Raw genomic sequence first — 25,839 nt, 5'->3', positions numbered from 1 at the left:
GCTGGGAGAACATGGACTTAAGCTCAGACCAGAGAATCCCCTGCTAGCAGAGGCTGGGGACAGCTGGGGAAGCATCTTATACCTAGCGATCTCAGTTTCCTGGACTAATGGAAAGAGCACTGGACTGGCAGCCCAGCCAACTGACTGTACCTGTGAGCTCTTGGGACAATCAAATGCCCCCTCCTCACCCCTGGGAAATAACGTAGTAGAGAGCAGCAGTTCTCAAACTTTTTGGCTGCAGGACCCCTTAACACTCTCACAAAAGTAGCGAGGACCCCAAAGTGCTTTTGTTTATGTGGGTTATACCTATTGATATTTACCACCTTGATATTTACTGAGAAATTTTAAAATATGAATTAATTAAAATAGCAATAATAAACCCATTCTATGTTATAACATACATAACATAAAATTTTTTATGAGATTAACTATTTTACAAAGCAAAAATATTAGGGAGCAGACTGTCATTGTTTTACATTTTTGGAAATTTCTTTAATTTTGTTAATTCAGTTGAATAGAAGATACCTCTGGAAAATTCCAGGGTACTTCTATAAGAGCATGAAAGTGAAAAGGGCAAATAATGTCTTAACATTGTTAGGAAAACTGTTTGGACCTCAAAGACTCCCTGGAAGGTTCTCAAGGGCCTCTGGGCTCCCTGGACCAGACTTTGAAAACCCCTGGTGTAGAAGAACGGCTGTGGACTTTGGAGCTGGGCCGGTGGATTTAAATCCCTGCTCTGTCACTTTCTTCTTCGGGTACTACGGGCCTCACTTTTCTTATCTGTAGAAGGGGATTAATATCAAAGACCTCAGAAGGTTGAGGCACTTAAGTAAGTAGAGTACACAACACGTAGTAGATGTGCTATCAAGCTGGGCTGCTTTCCTCTTGATACGGGCTTCAGTTTCCTCGTTTGTTAAACAAAGGGCTGGACTGGAAATGTCCAAGGCCGTTTCCAGCTCCAACAGGCTGTGGCTATTGAGTGAGGAATGTTCTGGAATTCCACACATTCCCATTCCAACTCCAGTGATATTTCCCCTTTCAGCTCCCACAGACACAAAGGCACATTCTGTTTACTAGCCTGTGGAGACGTGAACACAGATACACACATGTCACTTATGACACATGACATGCCCATGAACTCTGCTTAGAGGCCGCTGAGCGCCAAGACATACGCACAGGTACACAGAGGTTCATGGATCTATACATAGCGCAGAAATGCCTGCCCGGGGGAATATGTGCCTGTGCCTGTGCCCGTGCAGAGACAGGTGTGCATGCGTGCAGGATGCACAAGGAGACCTCGCACACACGCACTCACGCACAGCCACGAGCAGATGGCCCCAGAGACCGCCCGCAGGGTGTGCAGCAGCGGCCAGGGCCGCAACCACTCCTTTCAGTGGCTACTCCCCGCCCGGGACTCCCCGCTCCGCCCAGCGCGCCCCCGCCGCCCGCCGCAGTCCGCGTACTCCCAGCCGGTCAGCCCTCGGCTCGTCCCGGGCTCCGCGCATCTCTGCATCTCTCCGAGGGCTCGGCTCGCGGGAACGAGCAGGGGAGGGGACGGCCGCCGGCGCCCGAGGGCCCGAGGAGTCGCTCTCCGCAGCGGGCAGCTGGGGCCCTAGCTGCGGCAGCGGCTGCCTGTGGGGCCCGCGCGGGGTGGCCGAGAGCGGTGGGGCGGGAGCTCGCAGGCAGCATGGCGGGGCTGCGGGCCAGGCTGGGCTCGGGGCTCGGGTTGCTGGCGCTGTCCACGCTGGGCCTCTGCCTAATGCTGCAAGTCGGCGCCAAGAGGCCCCCCAAGACGCCCCCGTGCCCGCCCAGCTGCTCCTGCACCAGGGACACCGCCTTCTGCGTGGACTCTAAGGCAGTGCCCAGGAACCTGCCCTCCGAGGTCATCTCTCTGTGAGTGCTCTCGTCTGGGGTCGGGTGGGGGGGGGGTGGGAGAGCTTGAGAGGGGAGGAAGGCAAAAACCCGCTCTGGGAGTGGGTGGGGAGAAACCCTGCTCCACCTCTACAAAGTGTGGGGACCAGGAGGGCTCCAGGGGGTCCTCAGGACTGCAGATTCAGGCATCAGCCCTGGCTGGGAGCTCTGCAGTCGTGCAGGCTCAGCAGCCGTGGCTGGGAAAGCTGGTGTTTACGGCCAAGAATGAATCGTCACCACCATCAGCATCAATGAGACCTACTGTGTGCAGGGCTCTGGACTTGGAGGGAGGGGGCTGTTTACATGAGCATGGGGGCCCCTGCCTGTGATGTCACACCAAGGACAGAAGGCTTCTTGTGGGGAAGGGTGGCAGCAGGGGGAGGGGTGGAAGTGAGATACACTCCTACAGTGCCCTGGCACGGGCAGATGCCTGCCACTGGTCTCGCCAGCCACTCTGCACGGGGCCAGCCAGCCTGTCACTTGCAGCAAGCGGCCTCAGGAACTAGACAGGCTGTGTGGTCCCTGAGAGCAAGATGCGAATCCACCCCCCCCCATCCCAGTGCCCCATCCCTCAACAGCACACGGCGGGTGTCTGGATGATGGAGAAGGTGCGGGTAATGGAACCTTCTTTGGGCTGAGGTCCTTAGTGCTCAGAGAGGCAGTAGCGGAGGATGATGAGGAAGGCAGGCAGTGAGCTTGTGAGAAGGGAAAGACAGCCTCAAGTTGGGGGAGGAGCCAGGTGACATGGGGAGTTTCCAGGGCGAGGGTATGCAGAAACCATTGCCCTGTCCACCTCGTGCCACCCCAGCAGAGTCCCTGCATACTCCCCTCGGTACTGACTCAGGTGTCCCCTGCAGGACGCTGGTGAATGCTGCCTTTTCAGAGATCCACGATGGAGCATTTTCCCACCTGCCACTGCTGCAGTTCCTGTATGGACAGAGCCTTGCTGAAGGAGGCTGGGGAGGGGTGGGGGCGGGCAGGGGAAGGGGCAGATCCTGGACTGGGGAGAGGGGAGAGGTTGTGAGTAGCCTTGGGAGGTTAAGAGGCAGGCGTCCCTTACTTTCTCTCCAATGGGAGAGCCACAAACAGTGAAGCAGTGGGGAGTCAGGAGGGTTGCAGGGACCAGCAGTTTTGGGGAAGGAAGATGGGGGTTGCCCACAAAAGCAAAGAAGGGGGTATTTGGGGCCCAGTTAGGAATGGACTTTCCTCCTCTGCAGATCCCAAAGAATTGGGTGCAATAACTTAGGCTGGTGCCAGAGGGTGGACACTGCAGGGGAGAGAGCTCATCTTAGAGACAAGTGACCCCAGGGATCAGGTTCTGAAGAAAAGGCTGGGGGACTGAAAGGGAGGGAAGACGGGAGGGTCTGGAATTCTAAAAGGGGCTGTTTATGTTTGAAGCCCCAGTTGCAGGAGAGAATATATGTGGTTATCCTCAAACTTGCCATCCATCTGGGAGGGACTGGAGAGAGCTGGGGTGAGGGTGGGAGCACAGAGCAGTGGAGAAGGACCCAGCTTGACAGGAAAGGTCCGCCCCTGGCTGTTCTTACCCTAGGAGCAAATAAGGACCCTGGGATCTTCTGGGACCAGAGCAGGCTCCTGCCTGGACCTGCCGCCCAGGCTGCTCTGGGGTTCTCTGCTGGGGTCCCAAGGGTGGGAGGCATGGCCCGGGGGTGAGGCAGCCGGCTGGGGGCTGGCGAGGCAGGTGTGCCATTGGAAGCTCTAATCCACCTTTGTCTCTGCAGGTTACTCAATTCCAACAAGTTTACACTGATTGGAGACAATGCCTTCACAGGACTGTCTCACCTGCAGTACCTGTGCGTGGGAAGGAAAGGGGAATTGGGAAGTGGAAGGGAGGAGGGCTGAGGGGGAGGGGAGTGAGGAGGGCTGGGGGGAGGGGGGGTGAGAGCCCTTGAATCCTCTGACTGCAGGACCCAAGCAGAAGGTCATTTCATCCATCCCTCTGCCTAAACCATCCCGCCCGGATGCCCTGTCACCACAGACTTAATGTCGCCAGATTCAGAATGGAAGCCTGTCTTAGGGTCATGGGCTGGAATCTAGGTGGGGCATGGGAAGTAGCTGGTCGAGGGTCCGGGATTCCCAACTGGTGGCTGAGACAAGTGCTCTTTTTCTCCAGCTTCATTGAGAACAATGACATCTGGGCACTTTCCAAGTTTACCTTCAGAGGACTCAAGTCTTTGACACACCTGTGAGTACATCACACTCGTACACCAGACCAAAGCCCCCTGTCTCCTGTGGCCTTTGGCTTCCGTCACGATCTTCAGATGACCCAGGGGTCTCTCTTGCAGCTCACTGGCCAACAATAACCTGCAGACGCTGCCTAGAGACATCTTTCGGCCCCTGGACATCCTGAGTGACTTGTAAGGCCCGAGTCCTACTTCTTTTGACAATGGCACAGAGGGACACGTCCCTGGAGGGAGGGGTGTGGGAGCCAGAATTGGGAAGATCATAAGGTCTTGACAGGCTGGGAGGGTTTGGGTTTGGGGTGGGGAGAAGGCTAGGTTGAGTTATATATAGATTGGCAGCCTTTCAAGTTGGGGTTCTTCAAGGCATCTGTGGGCCCTCTTAAAATGCACACGAGACGTTATGTATATATGTTTTTTAAAACATGTGCTTTTAAAAGCTATGTTTGATTTAAATCTATGTTAAAGTCTGATAGCATAGCCACAGTCATTGATCAGTATTTCTACAAGAACACAAAAGCCCTGGATTATGGAAGGTTTGGAGGAATTGGGATGCAACAGATAGTCGTGCAGGTCATACACTGCAAAAGGCACCTGGCCAAGGAGGCAAGTAGGGGATGAAACTCAGCCTGCACTCTGCTGGCCAAGCACGTGTCCACGGGGCTGCACCCACGCCAAGGGGAACATTTTCCTAACTGGCGCAAAGATGCCACATGAGCAACCAACAGCAGCCTTGACAATATCTACTTCTGAAAACCTAGATGGCCTGGGTGGGCAGAGCAGCTGGGAGCCTGTCCCTCTCTGAGGCCCCTCCATTACCCTCATGATCCAGGGACCTGCGGGGCAACTCGCTCAACTGTGACTGCAAGGTGAAGTGGCTGGTGGAGTGGCTGGCACACACCAACACCACGGTGGCGCCCATCTACTGCGCCAGCCCGCCCCGCTTCCAAGAGCACAAGGTGCAGGATCTGCCGCTGCGGGAATTCGACTGCATCACCACAGGTAGGAAGAAGCTGCCCCACCTCGGGCATCAGGCTGGGCCTCCCCAGGGAAGCTCCCAGCACCCTGCCTTGCCAGTCGAGTAACCCTCACCACCCAGAAAGCTCTTACCCTCCTCCCTAACCACCACACCCCCCGCCCGACCCATCCCTGCAGATTTCGTGCTGTACCAGACCCTGTCCTTCCCAGCGGTGTCGGCCGAGCCCTTCCTTTACTCCAGTGACCTCTATTTGGCTTTGGCCCAGCCAGGAGCCAGCGCTTGCACCATCCTCAAGTGGGACTATGTTGAAAGGCAGCTTCGAGACTATGATAGAATCCCAGGTATCTGCGCCTGGCCTGGTTGCGGTGGTCCTTATGGTGGGGTGGGCACCATTGTTCCTGTTCATTGAGTTCCTATAGGTAGAAGGATAGATGAAACATGGTCTCTGCACATAAGAACTTTCTAGTCTTTGGGGGGAGGCTGACACATACACACATAACATCCAGATAATACGTAGGTGTTAGGAGGAAGACATGACCATAATGCTCTGGGAGCACAAAGGAGAGGCCTACCCTGGGCAATCAAGGAAGGCTTCCTGGTGGAGTAGATGCCTAAGCTGAATCTTGAAGGATGAGGGAGAGGGAGGAGTGATGTCCAGGATCCTGGCTTAAGTAACTGGACGGTGCCAGAGAACTAAGGGAGATATAGGAGTGGCCAGTGAGCTCAGTTTGGAATCCGCTGAGTTTAAGCCGAGTCTAGAAGGCTGAGGGAGACTGAGCTAGGAGAAAAAATGTGGGAAGGGTGTTCTGGCAGAGAGAACAGCATGAGCAAAGTCAAGAGGGTGTGCAACAGCTTAGCATGCGAGAGCATGCACGTGTAAATAGTTAGCAGCTCACCGGATGACAGCATAATGTTCCAGGTGGAGAGTGGCATACAAGACCCGAGAGAGATGAGGACCAGGCCATTGACAGGTTCTGAGCAGAGTGTATGAATCAATCCAATCTGTATTTTGGAAAATTCCCTCTGTGAGCAGTGTGGAGAGTGCTAGGCACGAAGCAAGACAGGTGGGCACACCAGAAGGGGTTCAGCTGGAGCCTGGACTGGGACAGCAGCAGTGTGGATGGAGAGGTAGAATAAGGGGGGATTGAACTGACACAAAAGGAAACAGAAAGTTTAAATTGCCCTGTATCTATGAAAGAACTTGAAGTCGTTACATAAAAAACCCTTCTCCCAAAGAAGACTCCAGGGCCAGATGGTGAATTCCATCAAACATTTAAGGAAGAAATAATACCAATCTTACACAAACTGTATGAGAAAGCAGAAGGGAGGGTTGACAGGACTTAGGGACCGGTCAGCGGTGGGTGAGGGAGAGGGCGGCAGTGTTGGGGATGGCTCCCAGGATTCAGGATGGGGTGACTGGGTGGAGCCGCAAATTGAAATCAAGAACGCAGGTTTGGGGGTAGATATGGAGCTCAGTCTCGGCAATGCCAGAGTTCGAGAGGCTTGTGGGTGTGGGGGGAAGGAGGGTCTAAGCTGCTGCTCAGGAGCTGGGGGAGTCATCAGCATCTGGGTGCACAGACCAAGGCTGTGGAAAGGACTCAGGGCGGTGACTTCCAGAGCCTGAGGCTCAGCACAGGCTTCCCTTGGGAGACAGGTGGGGTCACGAGGAGGAGGAGGGTGGTGAAGCAGCGCTGGCAAGCAGGAGAGGAGAGGTGATGACTGGGGACACCGAGAGAGGCGAGAGTGTGTCCACACACGACTCCGGTGCCTGAGAAGGGGTCCGGGCAATCTGGTTGTGGTGCAGATGTTCTTGTACATAAAAGCCCTTTCACAGGTGGGAGCTCTTGGGGGATTGTGTTTTCATACACAAGGCTCCAAGGCTCTGTTTACCTAGGCTTTGTCACCAGCTGTGGCTGTGTTCAAACTCTTTCTCCTTCACCTGCCTCGACATTCGCCAGTGGGGTAGCTTTGGGCAAGTCACTAAGACTCCGAGCCTCAGTTACTTTCTGTGTGAAATTACAAAATAATAGGGTGTATTTCAGCGTGATTCATTGAGGCAATGTGGTCACACTTAGCGCAGTGACTGTACACAATAAAAGTTCAATAATGGACATGACGGTTATACAGTCGGTCGATATCTAGCGGCACCTACTTTGTGCTCAGTGTCAGCTTATAGTTGAACCTTGGGGTCAAGAGCAAAGGGAGGGTGATGCTGAGGTTGATTATTAGCTGTGAGACAATTAGAAAGCATCGAGCACCCAGTGGATATTCAGCAGGGAGAGAATACTGTAGCAAAGAGACTTAGTCTTCGCCCACTGTTGGAAGGGACCAACCCACTTTTCTGAGGGTGTGGCGTGGGGCAGGGGCTTGCGGGCCCCCTGACGCTGCCTGACTCGCTTCCCTCTATCCTGCAGCCCCCTCTGCAGTGCACTGCAAGCCGATGGTGGTGGACAGCCAGTTGTATGTGGTGGTGGCCCAGTTGTTTGGTGGCTCTTACATTTACCACTGGGACCCCAACACCACGCGCTTCACCAAGCTGCAGGACATCGACCCTCAGCGCGTGCGCAAGCCCAATGACCTCGAGGCCTTCCGCATCGATGGCGACTGGTACTTTGCCGTGGCTGACAGCTCCAAGGCGGGGGCCACCAGCCTCTACCGCTGGCACCAGAACGGTTTCTACTCCCAGCAGGCCCTGCATGCCTGGCACCGTGACACTGACCTGGAATTTGTAGACGGCGAGGGCAAGCCACGCCTGATCGTGTCCAGCAGCTCCCAGGCCCCCATCATCTATCAGTGGAGTCGCACCCAGAAGCAGTTTGTGGCCCAGGGCGAGGTGACCCAGGTGCCTGATGCCCAGGCTGTGAAACACTTCCGCGCAGGTCGCGACAGCTACCTGTGTCTCAGCCGCTACATCGGCGACTCCAAGATCCTGCGCTGGGAGGGCGCCCGCTTCTCCGAGGTGCAGGCGCTGCCCTCCAGGGGCTCGCTGGCCCTGCAGCCCTTCCTGGTGGGTGGCCGCCGCTACCTGGCCCTGGGCAGCGACTTCTCCTTCACACAGATCTACCAGTGGGATGAGGGGCGGCAGAAGTTTGTGCGGTTCCAGGAGCTGGCGGTGCAGGCCCCTCGGGCCTTCTGCTACGTGCCTGCTGGGGACGCCCAGCTGCTCCTGGCCCCCAGCTTCAAGGGACAGACACTTGTGTACCGACACGTGGTGGTGGATCTCAGTGCCTAGAGGGGGTCCGAGGCCTCTGGGTTCCTCGGAGCACTGGAGGCTGGGTGGAGCCTCCGGGGGAGCAGCGTGTTTGCCTGTGTGAAGACACATGTAGCCAACCTGCATACATGCCCTCACGTACACATCCCCCCGGCCAGCATGGACCGTACTGTGGACTCTAGCCCAGGGATGCCACTTAATTTTCACTGTAATCAGCATGAAGTCTTGTATACGCACCAGACCACCCAGCCCCTGGTGCCCTCCCGTATGTGGACGCCGGTTCACCCCACACCACCTCCCTTGCTCTGCTGCCTTCCACATGCTCTGGCCCAGGGAGGGGTCCTGGGAGGGCTGGAGGCTGAACCGCTCCCTCCTGTTCTTCAGCTTATCCTTCTGACCCTCTGGTCTTTCCTGTTGGTGCTCCAGGTGTCTGTTTACCTGCTTATGCTCTGCATTGCAGCCCATGGCCACATCCTTCATACTGCCGGGTGCACTCACCCACGCTCCCCGCCTTCTGCACGCACACGTGGACACGGACAGACTCCCTCAGTTACACGCACACACACCTGTCTACACTCCCATCTCCATGGGCACACATGCAGATTCAGCGCTGGGTCCCCTCCATGACCTTGCCTCTCTTCCTGAAGGGGCACAGAGTACCTGTCCTCCTCTGCTCACCCCTGGTGTGGCCAGCCTGCAGCGGAAAACAATTGGAATGGTGGTGCCAACCTCTGGACACCAGCTTGACCTCCTGGGGGCAAAGCCCCTCTGCCCGAAGCAATAACAACCGCTCCAGCAGACCCTGCCTTCTTCCCAGCGCTGTCTCAGTGCTCACTGGAGTTTCCTTCTCTGACCCTGAATCCAGCTCACTGGTGAACAGGAGACCACCCAGATGAAAGCCTTTCTGCTTTTCTTTCCTGTAGCCGCCCCAGCCCCAGACCACACCGATGGGTTCAGCCCCACCATTGGGATATGGACCCTGCGCTGTGTTAGCTCCTTTGGGTGTGTCCAAGGGCTGGCCAAGCCGGGGTCGCTGCAAGCACTTGAGGCATCTGGGCAGGTGCCAGGAGTGGAGCTGGGCTGAAGAGCATCCTGGGGGCCCTGGTGCCCCTCCAAACCACAGAGGCACGCCCCAGGAGCACTGCCTTTCAGTGCAAGCTGACTGCCGCAGCGGGGAGGGAGGGAGGGTCCTGTGGGAGCGGCACCTGGCAGCCAAGCTTCTGCTGCCCTCTGCTGTACGCTGGGAACAGAGGGCTCTGAGATGTTAGGCTGGTCGGGAAGGCACAGGGCAGGGAGTCTCTTCCGTGTGCCCAGACTGTGTGGGGACCTCCAGGTAGGAGGATGCCCAGGGGCACTTGGGGACAATGCTCTGATTCACTTGCTTCAAATAAAAAGTTTCCACCCCATTGATGGCTCTCAGGTATCCAATGGTGATGGTGAGCGGCACCTGTTTCCTTAAGAACAGAGCTGTGTTGTCTGTCCCTGCTGCTTGCAGGGGGCCAGTGTCAGTTTCAGACCCCCTTCCTCCCTGCTCCCCTCCCTCTGAGGAGTGAGTAGGCACCCCAAAGTCAGCCGGTGCTGGGGTCAGAAGTTCATGGTGATGACGCTCAGGTGCTGGGTGAGTGTGACTCGTCTCCGTCACCTGGGGCTGACTCACGGCCAAGTGTTCCTTCTTGGAGATCACAGTCTTGGGGCCCGCTGAGACTGGAGGCTGTCCCTCGGTCAGGTCAAATCCAACCAACAGGGCCAAGGACAAGCTCAGCAGTCCGTCTCCTCTCCACCCCCCTCTGCTGGACAAATATGTGTCATCGCTGCCACCCTCGGCCCTAGGTGTGAGATTTCCAGGAAGTGGACTGATTTCTCCAAGCTGAGCTTCTCCTTCTGTAAAGTAAATAATAAAACCTACTTTGTCCGATCCTGATTCTGCCACTTACTAGCTTGGAGGTCTCAACCATATTCCTTCGCCTATTTGTATCTCAGTTTCCTCATCTGGAAAATGTGGATAATCGTGCTACCTATGTGAGAGGGTTAAAATGAGATTTGAATGCATTAGATTTATAATGTGTTAATATATGTAAGGCTTAGAATCATGTGTCTGGCACAGAACTAAGATTTTTTTTTTTTTTTGATCGTAGGACTCTAGGAGATACCCAGGTGGCTCAGAGAAGGCTGCTTTGTGGGCGAGGAGAAGGTTGATCTTTGGGGAGACCTTCTGTCTGTGGATTAGGGTTCCTGACCTATCTTCAGTCTCAGAGCCCCTGTACCCTACATCTTACCTTTAGCCTCAGATGCCCACGCCTCACAATAGGGAATCTCATAGGTGATGTGTTTGGGTTTCCACCTCCTAAAACCACAGTCACGTGCTCTTGACTTAGCAGGTATCTCTTGGGACCCCCCCAGCCACACTGTCCTGGGAATGCCTTCCTGCTTTCTCAAATGGGGAATGGGCCCTCACGCTGTGCCAGGGAGAGGTTGCCAGGGAAAGAGGGTTGAGTCTCCCAGACATGTTGGCACTCTGTTGCCCGGTAGAAAGATAAACATCACTGTGATTGTCACTTTCCCCAGGGCACCCGCCAGGGTTGGGAGACACTTCTCCCCCTGAATGCCCAGCTTTCTGCACGTGGGGAATGGAGCCCACCGTATGCCTGCCTGGTCACCTGCCAGAGGTGGGTCATCATATGTCCAGAGAGCTGCTTAGCAACTCAGTGTAACCGGGTGACTGTGTCAACAGCTCAGGACCAATGGGCGTGACAGGCAGAGTCCACTCACTGCCAAAGCCCAGGAGGGTGACCCCCTCAGCTGTCAGCCTCACGCCCCTCCGTGCTCTCAGTAGCAGACCTCTCACATCTTGTCCCTTAGATTTTTCCAAGCACAGTCATCAGGACCAAGAGTCTCCATGTGAGAGACATTCCCGGCTGGGTTGGCTTAGGGTGGGCACAGGGGAGCTCCTCTCCAGCGAATGGGGGTAAAGTGAGGCCTGTGATGCTGAGGTCAGGTGACTCTGGAAGGCAGCGAAGGTGGGGGAGGGGAGGCAGTTCTGCAGCAGGTACCAAGGGCCCGAGGCTCACATGCACACAGTCAGCCCAGGTACCCTAACTTCTGGAGGAATGGATGTCCATTCCCTTTTCTGTACCCCCTGCTCCTCCTGAGCTGTCCAGAGGGTCAGTCATATCCTTTTGCTCCAAGGAGACAAGGATACTTTTCACCTTCATTACAATGTCTGTGTCCAGAGATGGATGGTGACCGCGACCTTCCTGAGGGGATCCTAGCCCTGGGTGGTTCTTGTTCCTCCAAACTAGGGTGGGAGCGAGGGCCAATGTGAGGAGGTGATTAGGCGGGGGGAGGGAGGCATCAGGGCCTTGGGGGAGTTTCTCCTGTGGGCCAGGTTCACTGCAAGCTCTCCCACTCAGCAACACCAATAAAACTGATGATGATAATTATGACTATATAATCACTGAGTGTTTATTTATTCCCAAGAAGCCTCCTTTCCCTCCATCATTAGCTATTCCATCCTTTTGATAGATGGTGAGTGTTAACTGTAGCGCTAATAAAAAGTAATAACTGCACAAGTTTTCCACCCCCACGCTCTGGGCAGCTCTGCTGTCACCCTCACCTCAGCCCTACGAGGCAGAAGGGAAGCTGTGCGGGGTGCGGGGGGGATGATGCGCTCCCCATTTTCAGAGGGAGGAATGAGGCACCTAGCAGAAGAGGTACAAAGAATGCAGCCCCACGTGGAAAGTTGTAGAAGCAGCAACGTTTGCCTTCTCTTTTTTTTTTTTAATTACTTTTTATTGGAGTATAGCTGATTTACAATATTGTAAGCCTTTTCTTTTGAGCCTCTCACCTTCTTCCAGATACACACCTTCCTCCTAGAGGAGCTTTTCCATTCCCTGTCCCCTCCCAGGGCTGCCCTCAGAAGACTGATTAATCTAAGCATTTTTTTTTTTTTTTGGTGGTACACGGGCCTCTCACTGTTGTGGCCTCTCCCGCTGCGGAGCGTAGGCTCAGCGGCCATGGCTCACGGGCCCAGCCGCTCCGCGGCATGTGGGATCCTCCCGGACCGGGGCACGAACCCGCGTCCCCTGCACCGGCAGGCGGACTCTCAACCACTGAGCCACCAGGGAAGCCCTCTAAGCACTTATTTATCGTTCGCCATCAGGTGCCGTTGGGCAAGTTACTTTCCACCATTGAGCCTATTTCCTAAATGGTAAAAAAAAAAAAAAAAAAAAAGGATCTTTGTAAAGATCAAGTCTCTGCGCTCAAAAATGCACTACAAAATGGCAGTCGTTGATACTGTTAAGGTCTCAGGGATATCTGTGTTCTTGACTCTCGGAAATCGGTGGGATTTCAAACTTTTGGGGAAGAAGACATGGGGGGCTGGGGACTCCACCCAGAATCTTTCAAATCAGCCTGCCCAAGGATGTGGGCTCTGGAAAGGTATCCCAGAGAGAAGTCAACTCCTGAAGCCCACTCTTCAGCAGGGTGAGCGGGATGGGGGTGATGAGTCCCTCAGGTTCTCTCTCCTCCACGTCCTCCCCACTTTCCCTCTAGGTCACCTCAGCATCTGCGAGGCGCTTGAGGCGCTTACTGATCTCCCGACCTAGTGCTATAAGACCCGGATTTGCTGGTGCCCAGCCAAACCTTCTAGTTCTCACCTGAGCCTCTAACGGGGGACGTCGACCCATCTCATGCCCATTCCCATTTCACAGAAGGAGAAAACGAGGCAAAAGAGGGGAGCTAGTGAAGATCCGCGAAAACTCTGGACTCCAGATTTCCTTCATTTCTTTATTCCTCCGTCGCATTTTTTTTTAATTATTTATTTAATTAATTTATTTTTGGCTGCATTGGGTCTTCATTGCTGCGCGCGGGCTTTCTCCAGTTGTGGAGAGCGGCGGCTACTCCTCGTTGCGGTGCGCGGGTTTCTCATTGAGGTGGCTTCTCTTGTTACGGAGCACGGGCTCTAGGCACGCGGGCTTTAGTAGTTGTGGCTCGCGGGCCCTAGAGCGCAGGAGTTGTGGCGTACGGGCTTACTTGCTCCGCGGCATGTGGGATCTTCGCGGACCAGGGCTTGAACCCGTGTTCCCTGCACTGGCAGGCGGATTCTTAACCACTACCCCACTAGGGAAGTCCGCACCTTTTTGTTTCCGCTTCCTACCCCCAAATCTTTCCCATTCGGAGGGCTACTCAACCTACGGTCCCCATCCACCAGTCGGAGGCGCATCGCCACTTTAAGGGGCAGGCCTCTCACCTCCCTGACCTCGCCCCGCCCCCTCCGCGGCCGCACTGCGCCTGCGCCACGCGCCGGAGACCTGGGGTTGGGCAGGGCCCAGTTCCGTGCAACTTTCAAGTGAGTTGCAAACTCCGCCCCGAGGACGGTGCAGGTGTCCTGGCGCACTGGGGCCGTGGGTACCCGCAGGAACGCAGGCTGCGACCAGCCACCTCTGGCTCGGGACCCACAGCGCCCCCGGCAAGGGCCGAACGCCTGGTTCTCCGGGGCAGGAAGTGCGGATCGGAGCGTAACTGCCCGAGCGGCGGGGCGGAAGAGCGTGCCGGCCGGTACCGGCTCCCAACTCAGTTCCTGCCTGCCCCGGCCCGCTGGTGTCCCCATTCTTCAGGCTTCCAGCACTGAGGAGTCAGTGGGCGGTGGGCTCCGCCTCCACCAAGGGGCAGCCCGAGCGCCCCTGTAGTTTCCACACCTCCACTGTTGATCCCATCCCAGCGCAGGCGTGAGCGTCCCTCTGGGCGTCTTCCTGGAGGGATCTCCCTTCGCTCCCGAGACTGCAGGATGGTGTCCTGGATGATCTGTCGCCTGGTGGTGTGAGTATGGCCGCTCAAATACCCTCTCTATCCCTCGATGTCAGCCCGCCCCTGGGGTGGAAGCTGGGAATGTCTGGTGGAAAAGGGGGCTTTTCTGAGCTATGTCACACCTTTCCCCTCCCTCCAACATTCACCGCAAGGTTTAAGGGACCTGCGGGCCTGCACAAGGCATTGGGCACCGTGTGCTTGTCCCCTCGCACTCAAGCCTACTTGGCTGATGGCGACCCCCTGCAGTCACACACCTACTGCAGGCAGGTGAGTGGGACGGAGGACCACAGGCCGGCCAGCCACCCCTTGGCAAACACAGGATGTGGCACGTTGTGGGCAGAGAATCCAGGTGCCGGCTTCCCAGCTGAGCAGTCAGTCACGTGACTCACCACCCTGGCCCCAGCTTCCCCACTCCGTCCTACTCCTTACCTGGCTGGAATATCCTTGCCTGCAACCTGGCAGTGCCAGGTCTGGTGGCCCTGGGCCTGATTGCACGTCCAGGGGAGGGAACAGCCTGGTGCTCTCATGGCTCAGAAGCCTGCCTCCCACTCACCTTGTGGAGTGGCTGTCTGTGCTCTCGCGGCATCATGCACCCATGGGCCACTCGTGCAGGCCTGGGCAGGCTTGGGATGTTTGTAAACAGCAGGGTGGGGAGGCGGCCTCCAGGGCACTGACTCAGGTGCAGGTCGTGCAAGCCAAGCGGGAAGAACAGGGCAGGCACTGCCACCTGGAACGTGGGGTGCGGGGGAGGCCGCCACCTGGCAGGGGCGTGGGGAGTGGCGCCCCTCACACTCTCCCTCTGCTTTGGGGGCTGCTCTTCAGGCTGGTGTTTGGGATGCTGTACCCAACTTATGCTTCCTACAAGGCTGTGAAGACCAAGAACATTCGTGAATATGTGAGTGCGGGGGTGGGCAGGAGGGCTCAGCTCAGGTGGGGGGACCACAGCCTTGGGGGTGTGGTAGGATTTGGCGAGGTGGGCGAGTCTGAGCTGGCCTCCCTTTCCTCCAGGGGTACAATCTGGTGGCGTACCCTGGAGCAGAGTGGGTGTGGATGGAGGACGGGCTCTTGGGATTCTTTGCAGGATCTTGTGGGTGCAGCCTGTTGGGGTGGGTACAGGAATGAGTGGCGGCTTCTCAGAGGCAACTTTCTAAGGCCAGCCAGGTGCCAGGGGAATGCAGTGGGACGGGCTTTCTGGAATCTCGGGGCTGGGTCAGCCCGGGACAGGGGATTTGGCACTGCAGGCGCAGCTGCTGGCCTCTGACCTCTCTGCCCGCCCCTCCCGGTCCAGGTCCGGTGGATGATGTACTGGATCGTCTTTGCACTCTTCATGGCAGTGGAGACCTTCACAGACGTCTTTATTTCCTGGTATGGGCACTGGGGTTCTGTGGGCTGCGGGGAGGGGGTGGTCCTCCCTGGCCTGGCTCCCTGGCGGACCTTACCCGCTCTGCTCTGACAGGTTCCCTTTCTACTACGAGATCAAGATGGCCTTTGTGCTGTGGCTGCTTTCGCCCTATACCAAGGGGGCCAGCCTGCTTTACCGCAAGTTCGTCCACCCATCCTTGTCTCGCCATGAGAAGGTACCGCGGCGGGAGGCAGGGCGGGCAGTGTAGGAGTGGGTGTGAGGCGAAGAGCCCTGGACTTGCAGCTCGAGACACTGGGGACACCTAGGCTCTAATCCCAGTCCTACTGCTGTTTAGCCATGGGGCCTTGACAGAGCCTAGCCTTCCTCCTCTTCTGGGAAAATCAAATGGGGACACATGTGAATGACCTTTAGGGGGTGTGAAACACCGGCTGGAAGTTGGTTTGGGCATGGTGGGGGGAGGCTGGAGCACGGCCGATCATTGAGGTGTAGGATCCGGTGAGTGGATGGGGAGCCCTGTGCTCTGTGGGTGGGGTGGGCTGGGAGGCGTGGCTCCCAGTGATTTCTCTGGGCCACAGAGGAGTGACTAGGGCTGTGCGCCTGAGCTTCCCCCCCCCACACCGTGTCCGCAGGAGATCGACACCTACATCGTGCAGGCCAAGGAGCGCAGCTACGAGACGGTGCTCAGCTTTGGGAAGCGGGGCCTCAACATTGCCGCCTCGGCTGCTGTGCAGGCAGCCACCAAGGTGCCCTGGGCCCCAGCCCTCCCCCCCTCCCCACCCCCACCCCCAGGGCCTTTTGAGCGAGTCCAGCTGTCTGTCAGGGAGCCGAGAGATCGCAGCTGTCCAGGCCGGGGGAACAGGGGCGAGAGGTGGCAGGTGGGGCGTTGGCAGGAGCACAGAGCTGGAAGTTCAGACTTCCCTGGCTGACACTGACCGTGAGCGGCTGCTCTTGGGCCCTAGGCCCTACCTTCTTGCTGGCGCCACAGAGGCACAGGGCTAGGAGGTTGCCGTGTTTTTTTCGGTTCTGAGGCCTGTGCCCCAGGAATTGCTTGCAGGTCAGCCTTGATTTTCCTGGGCAGCTCCCCTGGTTGAGGCCCCTTCTTGCCAGGAGCCCTGCCCCCCTCCGTCAGGCGGTGCAGCTGATCCCACTCTCTTGCAGAGTCAGGGCGCACTGGCCGGAAGGCTGCGGAGCTTCTCCATGCAGGACCTGCGCACCATCTCCGATGCCCCCGCCCCCACCTACCAGGATCCCCTCTACCTGGAGGACCAGGTACCCCACCGCAGGCCACCCATCGGTGAGTGGACAGAGGAAGCCAGAGCTGTCCCGAGAGGGATGGCTTCCTCCAGGCCAGCTGTGGCTCCCCCCAGGGCCAGAGGAAAGCCTGGCTCAGCTGGCCCCAGGCCTTCAGACTGTGTCCGTGCCCAGCTTTGCCTCCCGGCCTCCCTCTCCTCCACAACAGGGTACCGGTCAGGGGGCCTGCAGGACAGTGACACCGAGGATGAGTGTTGGTCAGACACAGAAGTGGTCCCCCAGCCATCAGCGCGGCCCCGAGAGAAGCCTCTGGGCCGTACCCAGAGTCTGCGTGTGGTCAAGAGGAAGCCGCCGGTGCGGGAGGTCGGTGGTGAGGAAGGCACAAGGGGAGCGAGCTGCCCTGGTGGCCGCCTCAGCCCGGATCTCTCACGGGGTGCCTGCTCTCTCTCCCCACAGGGCACCACGCGCTCCCTGAAGGTTCGGACGAGGAAAAAGACCACGCCTTCAGACATGGACAGCTAGGGCCTACGGAGCCTGGCCCGGTCTTACCTCGTGCCCTGCAGGGCATTGGGACTGTTTGGAGGGGACCTCTGGCTGCACATCTGGCCTGCCTGCACCAGCTGCCCGGGTGCTGCCCTCCTGACTCTTGCTGTCGGTTACAGGCCATGTGTGGGGCTGCACCCACGATGCACCAAAGCAGGCCGGGCTCAGGGTTTTATTTATTGTCTTCCTCGCCGCTCTGCCTTCCCAGGTGTGGAACCAGAGCCCTCCCCAGCCCCCTGGAAAACGAAACCCAAAGCCCACCCAGCTGTGTTCGTTCCTTCCTGTCCTTCCGAGTACTTCACAGCCTTCTCCAAGGCCAAGTGTGTGTCCTGGTTGTTTGGTTTGTGTTGGTGAATGAGGCCAGGTTTGCGGAAGTTTTGATAAATAAATGCGTCAAAGTGCCCTGTCTCTTCTGGTTTGTAGCCCCGGTCCTCACAGCACGTGTTATTAAACAGCCTGCCCCAGGGCAGTCTGGGCCTGGTGCTAAAAGGCCAGACAGACTGCCAGAGGGGCCCAGTGTTCCGGGGCAGGTAGCCATCGACAGATTGTTGCGATGCGGCAAGTACTATTATGGGAAGCTCTTGGGGACCTCTGAGAACACGGATGGGAGAGTGGCGGGGAGGGGGGCGCGGGGGGGGCAGTCCAGAGTCTAAGAATGCAATCCGGAGGGGATGGGATCAGGCCTTGACGGGAAGTAGAAACCAGTGGGAGCGAAGGTGTGGAGGGACCTCAGGCAGCACGATAATCTCATGGGGATTAGCTAAAGCTGTGCGGAAGATGAGGGCTGGGGAGGCTGATTTCCTCCAAGGGCCTGCCAGGCCTCTAGGCAGCTCCCGGTGCATCGAGTTCGTAAACACTTAGGTTGACGGGAGCTTTGCACCTCTGCGGAGTGGCCGTGAGAGGGCAGCAGCTGCCAGGGTCTGGGCTGCCCCCAGCTTCCAGGTCAAGGAGGGCGGGGCTTGGAGGCTGGCCTGTCAGCTACCTGGCTGGAGGGATGATGCAGGACTCTGGCCCGGCCTCCAAAGGCCCTCCCTGCTGCTCGTGGTCATTGGTCATCAGCCAGTCCCATCCACGAATCTCCTCTGTTCTGAGACCCAGGCTGTTTGCTGGCTCCACTCCATCCCCTACTCTAATCCCTGGGGCAGCCAGTGCCCAGCCCTGCCCTCTCCTGCCCCTGGATGCTGGTCTTACTGTACTGTCCCCGGGCTGCTCCCCTCTCCCACCCACATGCCTCCTCTTCTTTCCCGCTTTCGATTAAGTCAAGAGATGGGTGAGAGTGTCGGGTAGGAAGAGGGGAAATGGGGTGGTCACCCGGAGTGACCTGAGGAGTGTGGATTAACTCTGGGTATGGGGATTATCCGAGTTTATTTGGGAGAAGTACTTAATCTGCTGGGTGGCTTAGCTCCTCACGGATTGGTGTTCAATGACTTCCTATCTTGGTGTTCCCTTGCATCATGGGGTTGATTTATCTCTTCATTTATTCATTCAAAAATCTTTATTGAGCATCTCCCAGGTACCAGGCATGTTTCAAGAAACTGGGGATGCAAAGTCAAGTGAGAGCTAGCACCTAGAATGTGGCTGCCCCAGCAGGGGCTACTCTGAGCCCCCGACATATATTAATTTAATACTCACAACAATCTCATGAGGTACATACTATGATTATAATCTCCATTTCACAAATGGGAAAACAGGCACCGAGAGGGCAAGTAATTTGCCCGAGGTCACACAGCTAGTAAGTGGCAGAGTTGGGCTTGGAAACCAGGCAGTCTGGCTCCAGAGTCAGTGTACTTAACCACTGTGCAGAACTAGAGTAAATGAGAAAGTTTCTTGCCTGGGAGGCAAGGAGAAGGAAACTAGCAGTTATCCAACATTGATTCTGGGGACTTCCCTGGTGGCGCAGTGGTTAAGAATCCGCCTGCCAATGTAGGGGACACAGGTTCGCGCCCTGGTCCAGCAAGATCCCACATGCTGTGGAGCAACTAAGCCTATGCGCCACAGCTACTGAACCTGCGCTCTAGAGCCCGTGAGCCACAACTACTGAGCCCATGTGCCACAACTACTGAAGCCCGTGCACCTAGAGACCGTGCTCTGCAACAAGAGAAGCCACTGCAATGAGAAGCTTGCACACCGCAGTGAAGAGTAACCCCTGCTCGTCTCAACTAGAGAAAGCCCGTGTGCAGCAACAAAGACCCAACGCAGGCAAAAATAAATAAATTTATAAAGAAACATTGATTGTTTGTCTGACCTCGTGTTGGGCATTTTAAATAGATGATTTCCTTAAATCCTCCTGTCAAGCCTGTCAGGTCGGGGTTATAGCCATTTTACAGATGGAAGAACTGAGACTTGGAGAGGTGAAGCAACTTGTCCATGATTGTGCTGTCTGTGGGTCAGGGCCCCATCTCCTGATGCAAGTCTGTCCAGAAGTCGCCTTGGTGGGGGTGGAATGGCAGAATCCACACCCCTGAACCGAGAGAGAAAAACAGAGGAGTGTGTGATAAATGGACAAAATGAGATAAAAACTGAAAGCGGGGAGCAGCTGAGGGAGGCCTGAAGGTGCCGGTTGGTGAGGGAGTTTTCCTGGGAGCTGGGCTTCACCAGCCCTCATTCCTTGGATGGGGCCTTACAGTGACAGGCAGGGTCACTTGGGCCCCGGGGCTGAATCAGAGATGGTCCCTGATGGCTGTCTTAGCCCCAGCCTCCTGGCTAGCCTGGCTGCCCCGCTGCTCCTATTTCTATCTGCAGAACGCGCAGAACGCATCACTTTCATTCCAACATTGGCCTCCAGGCCTTTGCTGCACTGTGTGCATCCCCTGTGCTCCCAAGAGTCTTCCATCCAGGCCGACGCGGCCTTCCTTCATGATCTGCTTTCTCCAAGAATCCTCCCCTGACTCCAACCCCTCCTGAGGATCCTGAGGCTCCTGACCTCTGGCCCACTCACCCTGTCCTGGGGGCACGATGCCGTGGGCTGTGCTCATGTGCCCATCGCCCCCTCCGCTCCCTGACCAACCAGACTCCCCTAGGCCCCAATTGCTACTTGCTCCCCACCTCATCAGTCTGGACTCTCTCATGTCTCCATGCTCTTCTCCTGTCCCTGCAACACTCTGTCCTATTCCTATTTGCCCTCTGAACCCCACTCAGACATCACCTCCTCCAGGAAGCCCTCTGTAACCTTCCCTTTGCCCTTGGGGTTGATTGCTCACCTAGACCACGCTGTCTCTGTGCTTGCATGGACTTCTATTTTTGCCTTGAGCACATCGTATTTCCCTCCCCACTACATTGTGACTTCATAATGAATAGATTTGTGTCTTACTTTTGTATCCTGGCCTGGAGCAAATGGTGGTTTAGACCAAGTGAAATATTGTAGTACGTGGTGAAGTACTCATTCCCTCATTTCTGAGCTAAGCATCACCCCCTCTGTGATGCTCCCCTGATTTTTCCAGGCTGGGACTGGAAACGTTGTTAACGTTTGTTAATATGCCCGACTCCAATCATTACCTGCAGTGCCCAGCACAGGGCCTAACACCTAAGGTGCTTCAGGGAATGTTTGCTGGTAAAAGAACATGGACCAAGTGAGCAGAAGCTCCTCGAGGCCGGGGATGACTTTGTACATTCATCTTTGTACCCTGCATCTCCTTGGTGGCCATCACAGAGCCTTGAATATGCCCAGGTCTCTATAACACGTTTGGCGAATGTCTGCTGCAGTTGTTTGGATTCCAAGACATCCTGGGGCCAGAAGGGAAGGGGCAAGGAGAATTCCAAGTTCTGGACAAGCACATGTGATCCCGAGACTGGGGCATTGGGTGTGGGCTGGGCTTCCCTCAGAGCCTGCCCTGTCCCTCTGAGAATCACTGACACATCTGCCCAGCACCATTTCCCTCTGCATGGGGTTACTGGCCCAGCCCATGCCCTCTCTGGCCTGGCTCCTAGGGGAAGGTTAGGTCTTCCTCTGGCCTACCCACGGCCCCCCACCTTCTATTACTCACCAGTGTGCCCACTGTCTTCCCAGGCAGAATCACGCCAGGCACTGGTAGGGAGATGAAGAGCCTAGGCTAGTCCCCTTGGAAGCACGCACCTTTGCTTGGCCCAGGTACCAGCCCTGCCTGATTTGCGCTCGCTCTGTCCTCCCCATCCATCTTGCCTGCTTCTGAGGGATGCCCCCATTGCCTCCGAGTTCCCAGGAGCAGGTGGCCCCTCATTCCCAGCCCTCCCTTCTCCCTCCTCCCCACAGCCCAGCTGTCCCTTGGACCTTTCTGGTGGCTCCTCTCTTTCCCTACCTCTTCGGCCCCTCCCGGTCCCGGTCCCCCTTCCCTACTCTGGCCTCCAGGTGCACTAGCCCCACTGCTGCATTTTTCGCTGCCGCTCTGGGCGGCAGCGGCGTGGTTAGCCTCTTGTTTCAACACAGCCCTGGCCCAGGCTGAGTTGGGATGTCGTGACTGGCACTGCCCCACCCTTTACGGGGTTGAGGAGGTGAGCACTCCGGCTCTCGCCCCCTTGTCCCCCGCCCAGCATCAGGGACTGGGATGCCCTATAGCTGGGTAGGCGTAGAAGCCCCGGCAGGAGGATGAGGCCCGCTGCTTAGGAATTCCCGGGGGCCAGAGCTGGGTTACTAGGCAGAAGGTCCTGAGCCCGGGGTGGAATGAGGTAGCTTTCTCTACCAGGGTGGCTGGATTGCAGGGGAGGGAAGGTTGGGTGAAAGGAGAAGGGGCATTGGTGAGGTGCAGACTGAGAAGAGGAACTAGGTCAGAGATGTGGGTGGGTGGGTGAGAGGGGAGGGGGCATCTGCCACGGAGCTTCCTCCTGGCTCCAGAAGCATCTCCACACTTCCCTGCCTCTGCCCCTCTCCCCAGGTCCTGGGAGAATTCTCCCCGGTATTCCCCCTCCCCCATGCCCCCGCCCCAGGCGTTGCCACAAGGGTGGGGGTGGGGGTGGGTTGGGGGGAGGCCAGCCTCAGCTGTCTGAAGGATGGAGGGGCTGGGGAAGTAGGGCTAGGTGCCCAGACGGCCGCGTGTGTGGGAGGGGATGTCCTCAGATGCCCTCCACCCGGCAGTCCCCGCTCTGACGTGTGGGTGCCCCCCCTCTCCCTGCCCGGATTAGTGGCAGCTTGGCCTGACTCTCCGGGGCTCCTTTCCCCGCCCCCGCCTGCTGCCCTCCCCTGGGCAGGGGGCTGCTCCGCCCGAAGGGCACTTGTGCTTGCCCAGGTAAGGGGCTCTGGGGACAGCGTGAGGGCAGCTGGCTCAGGAGTGCTGCTGCGCGTGTCAGCGGGAACGTGTGTATCAGTGTGTGTGTGTCAGTGCTCTTGAGGGGTCGTTGCGGGGCCGGAGCGGACCCACGCGAGTCTGGGGGTGCTGGTCAGCTCGCCTGTGTCCACGGATCCGGCACCGTGTCCACACGTTGCGTGGCTTTCCTTCTGTTTGTGTCTCTGTGTGGCTCCTCAGATCTGCTCTGTCCTCAGGCACAGAACAGCCGGCTCCAAGGGCTCCGTGGGCCTGTGGCATGGGCTGTAGAGCAGGATGGGGAGCTGGGCGATGGTGGAAAGGGGTTCCTTCCCCCGCCACCCCAATCCCCCCCACGACCCCCTGGGCATTTTAGGAGCCTGTCCTGAGAATCCTGGTCTAGTCCAGAGACAGTGATCTCAACTAGAAAGACTTGGCAAAGGGGGTGGGGGGAGGTGTCTGTCCCACTCCCCTGGGGCTGTCCCCATCCCCTCGGGGCCTGGACAGCCCTGGCTCCCACCCTGCCCTGCCCAGCCTCTTCTAGGCCTCAAGCCGCAGGAATCTCCCCCTGGAATCTCCCACAAGTTTTGGCTGCCAGAGGACACAGATGGGGGACTACAGGCACACCCCAGCCCTCCATCCACATCCTGGAGCCAGCCTGGGAGCGGAAGGCTGGGGCTTGGGGCTTGGGGCCTGCAGTCTGGGTTAGACCCTCCAGGATCACTTCCCCTGGCACACTCAGGTCCAGGTCACCCCTCAGGGGAGCTGGAGGAGGAAGGGAGTGTTAATAACTCAGTCATGTAAACAACCCCTACCAGCCTGCCCTGTCACAGAACCGGCCTCTGGGGGAAGGTGAAGGGGCCAGGAGAATCTGTGCCAACATGACCTAAGTCTTGCCTGGTGCCGACCCCTTCAGGCCTCCTCTCCTCAGCACCCCTCCTCTTCTCCTCAACCGGTGAAAGGATCCCGGCCGCCCCTCCAGTCCCTGGAAGGGCGCCACCCTCATGGCTTCCTGCTCCAGGGATGGTGGTGTGACCTGGGACAAGGCTAGAGGCGTCCAAAACCTCATCCCTTCGATGGAATGGGGGTGGGTGGGTGGTGCTCTCTGTCCCGGGCTGGGTGAAGGCAGGCCAAGGATGGCTTCCACAGGGAGGCAGGGGAGTCACGGGGTGGGACGTGGGTGCCTGAGGGGAAGGGAAGCGCCCGTTGGGCGTGTGGGTTTCTGTGTGTGTCTGAATCTGTCTGTGTGTGTTTGAATCTGTCTGTGTCTGTGCTCTGGAACCACCCTCGCAGAAGGGCCAGGATGATTCCTCGGGTGGAGGGTGCCCTGCTTTCCCATTTCCTCTCCTCCTCTCTGCTCCCTCCCAGGAGCCACTCCCATGGGCTCCTCTCCAGGGCGGGCCTGGAAACACTAGGAGCACGGGATGGCGCAGACCCCCAGGACACGGGGCTGGAGCAGGTGGTGGAGCGCATCTGGTCCCACTTCCTCTCTGGACGATTGGTGAAACTGGGGCCCTTAGACCAGGAACAGACTAGAGCCTAGACCCTTCTAGGACACTGTGCCCTGGGAGGGGGCTTGCGTCTGGAACGGTGAAGAGCAGCTTGGCCAGATGAGGAACCGGGCAGGGCAGACCTGGGCCAGCGTGTGTGCCCGCGTGCCAGAGCTGGAGAGGATCAAGAGCCAGTGGTCCAGAAAGCACGGGGTGGCTGGCGTGGGTCACAGCGCCCATCATTGACCCGTGAGAACTCGACTGCCCCTGCCAGCTCTGGCACTGACCCCTCCCAGCAGCCCTGCCCTGGCACCCCTGGGGGCACCCCGCCCCATCGTGGCCTGGTCCGGCCCCTCCCGCCCTTTGCTCCAGTTCCCGGGCTTGGCACCTATAGTGGGGGTGCTGCCCGCCTGCCAGGCTCCGGGGCCGGGCCCACGGGAGGGTGGGGCGGCTGGGAAGCTGGCACGCTGCCCCGGGGGAGCCTCTCTCGGCAGGCGCCCGGGTGCCGCGGGGGGGAGGGGGGAACAAAGGGCTCATTCTCCCCGTGCGCAGCCGGTGGCATCGCCGGGGCGTTGGCGGAAGCCCCCGGGGCCCGGGAGGGGGCAGGCCCAGGCGGGGCCGCCGAATCTCGGGCTACTGTTTCCCCGCAGGGTGCTGGAGGAGGAAACCGGCGGAGCAGCTTCCCCACTCTCAGTTGCGCGTCTGGCGATGGCGATCAGAGGTGCTGCTGCGCTCTCCGCTGGGCACTCCCTCCATTAGCCGCGCCGCGCCTTGCTGCGCCGTAGCTGGTGCCTCTCTCCCGGGTCACGGGATCGGCCTCCCTTCCAGGCACGACCCCCTCCCCCGGCCCCTCGGCCTTTCCCCCCACTCCGCCATCTCCGACCCGGGGCGCGCGTTCCCCCCGGCCCGGCTCCCTCTCTCCCTCCGGGGGCACCCGCTCCCTAGCCCCGGCCCGGCCCTCCCCGCAGCGCAGCACGGAGTCTCGGCGTCCCATGGCGCAACCCACGGCCTCGGCCCAGAAGCTGGTGCGGCCGATCCGCGCCGTGTGCCGCATCCTGCAGATCCCGGAGCCCGACCCCTCCAACCTGCGGCCCTAGAGCGCCCCCGCCGCCCCGGGGAAAAGAGAGAGCCAGCGCGCTGAGCAGAGAGCGGGAGAACGAACGAGTTCTCGCCCGCCGGCCGGGAGGCCCCGGAACCAGCCCATGGGGAGAGGGCACCCGGCGTCGGCCACAAAGACCGCCGCCGCCCGCGCCGCGCCCGGCGCGTGAAGCCCAGGTAAGGGCCGAGAGGGGCGCCGGGCGCTCGCCTTCTGGGGACGCCCATAGCAGGGCATTTCTGAGCCGAGCCCGCGCCGCACGCAGGGAATGAGCTCCCCTTGCTCCTCTGGGCTTGGCCACACCTCTGAAAGTTAGGATGCCCGACGGGGCTGGATCGCGTCGGAGCGGTGGCCCCAGAAAACCCGAGCGCCCTGTGTCACGGGTCCCTGGGCTCCCTCCCCTCCTTCCTGGAGCTTCCCCCAGTGGGCAGACGTGGCCGTGCTGGGAGAGCGCCGGGGCTCTGGTGCCACCTGTCACCCTGCTCCTTTGCACGCACGTTCAATTTTCCCTCCTTTGCCTCTCTCTGGGCCCCAGCCCGCTTTCCCCGCCTCCTTCCCTCCCCTCGGCCAGGCTGCATTTACCAGCGTCCACCGGCCGCCCTAGCACTGTCGGCTGGACTGGGGCATCTTGACCCATCCCGGCTGAGGCCTAGATCTAACTCCCCTCCCCTGTGCCGGCTCACTCCTTCCCTTGGGGGCAGTGGTGGAGATCCCAGCCCCCAGCAGTTGTCCTGGGCTCTGCCTCAGAAGCCAAGAAACTGTACAGCACCTGGAAG

General features: G+C 58.3%; 3 protein-coding genes and 1 long non-coding RNA gene across 5 annotated transcripts; 3 read left to right on the top strand and 1 right to left on the bottom strand.

The window, feature by feature from the left end:
- Nucleotides 1–1,247: 1,247 nt before the first annotated feature.
- LGI3 (leucine rich repeat LGI family member 3) lies at nt 1,248–10,217 on the top strand. 2 transcript variants are annotated; one of them, XM_067745091.1, is made up of 8 exons: nt 1,433–1,893; nt 2,769–2,840; nt 3,654–3,725; nt 4,046–4,117; nt 4,218–4,289; nt 4,945–5,114; nt 5,268–5,432; nt 7,506–10,217. In XM_067745091.1, exons 1-8 carry the CDS (start codon nt 1,688–1,690, stop codon nt 8,321–8,323), a joined length of 1,647 nt encoding a protein of 548 aa, XP_067601192.1. In that variant the 5' UTR covers nt 1,433–1,687; the 3' UTR covers nt 8,324–10,217. The 2 variants fall into 2 exon arrangements, with proteins under 2 accessions (XP_067601193.1, XP_067601192.1); XM_067745092.1 differs by lacking the exon at nt 5,268–5,432 and having other exon boundaries at nt 1,248–1,893.
- A 3,370-nt stretch (nt 10,218–13,587) lies between these two features.
- Nucleotides 13,588–17,386, top strand: REEP4 (receptor accessory protein 4). The gene is made up of 8 exons (XM_067745088.1): nt 13,588–14,119; nt 14,930–15,002; nt 15,396–15,472; nt 15,564–15,684; nt 16,100–16,213; nt 16,629–16,764; nt 16,930–17,084; nt 17,178–17,386. Exons 1-8 carry the CDS (start codon nt 14,088–14,090, stop codon nt 17,241–17,243), a joined length of 774 nt encoding a protein of 257 aa, XP_067601189.1. The 5' UTR covers nt 13,588–14,087; the 3' UTR covers nt 17,244–17,386.
- Nucleotides 17,387–19,465: 2,079 nt separating this feature from the next.
- On the bottom strand, nt 19,466–24,624 carry LOC137228114 (uncharacterized). Its single transcript, XR_010945152.1, has 3 exons — nt 23,105–24,624; nt 22,623–22,762; nt 19,466–19,725 (listed from the first exon to the last, which is right to left on the bottom strand). It is a non-coding gene; the product is annotated as an uncharacterized lncRNA (long non-coding RNA).
- Nucleotides 24,625–24,938: 314 nt separating this feature from the next.
- Nucleotides 24,939–25,075, top strand: HRURF (HR upstream open reading frame). Its single transcript, XM_067745090.1, has one exon. It carries the CDS (start codon nt 24,960–24,962, stop codon nt 25,062–25,064), a length of 105 nt encoding a protein of 34 aa, XP_067601191.1. The 5' UTR covers nt 24,939–24,959; the 3' UTR covers nt 25,065–25,075.
- Nucleotides 25,076–25,839: the final 764 nt, after the last annotated feature.

Source organism: Pseudorca crassidens, chromosome 7 (genome assembly GCF_039906515.1).
Source record: "Pseudorca crassidens isolate mPseCra1 chromosome 7, mPseCra1.hap1, whole genome shotgun sequence".
Classification (NCBI taxonomy): domain Eukaryota; kingdom Metazoa; phylum Chordata; class Mammalia; order Artiodactyla; family Delphinidae; genus Pseudorca; species Pseudorca crassidens.
Note: the sequence above shows the minus strand (reverse complement) of the source record. Positions and strands in the feature narration are given on the sequence as shown.

Coding starts and splice junctions, on each gene's coding strand:
- REEP4 (XM_067745088.1), top strand. CDS start 14,088: ATGGTGTCCTGGATGATCTGTCGCCTGGTGGT. Junction 14,120..14,929: donor ATGATCTGTCGCCTGGTGGT/GTGAGTATGGCC, acceptor GCTGCTCTTCAG/GCTGGTGTTTGGGATGCTGT. Junction 16,214..16,628: donor CTGTGCAGGCAGCCACCAAG/GTGCCCTGGGCC, acceptor ACTCTCTTGCAG/AGTCAGGGCGCACTGGCCGG.
- HRURF (XM_067745090.1), top strand. CDS start 24,960: ATGGCGCAACCCACGGCCTCGGCCCAGAAGCTGGTGCGGCCGATCCGC.
- LGI3 (XM_067745092.1), top strand. CDS start 1,283: ATGCACAAGGAGACCTCGCACACACGCACTCACGCACAGCCACGAGCA. Junction 2,841..3,653: donor CTGCCACTGCTGCAGTTCCT/GTATGGACAGAG, acceptor TTGTCTCTGCAG/GTTACTCAATTCCAACAAGT. Junction 4,118..4,217: donor CTCAAGTCTTTGACACACCT/GTGAGTACATCA, acceptor TCTCTCTTGCAG/CTCACTGGCCAACAATAACC.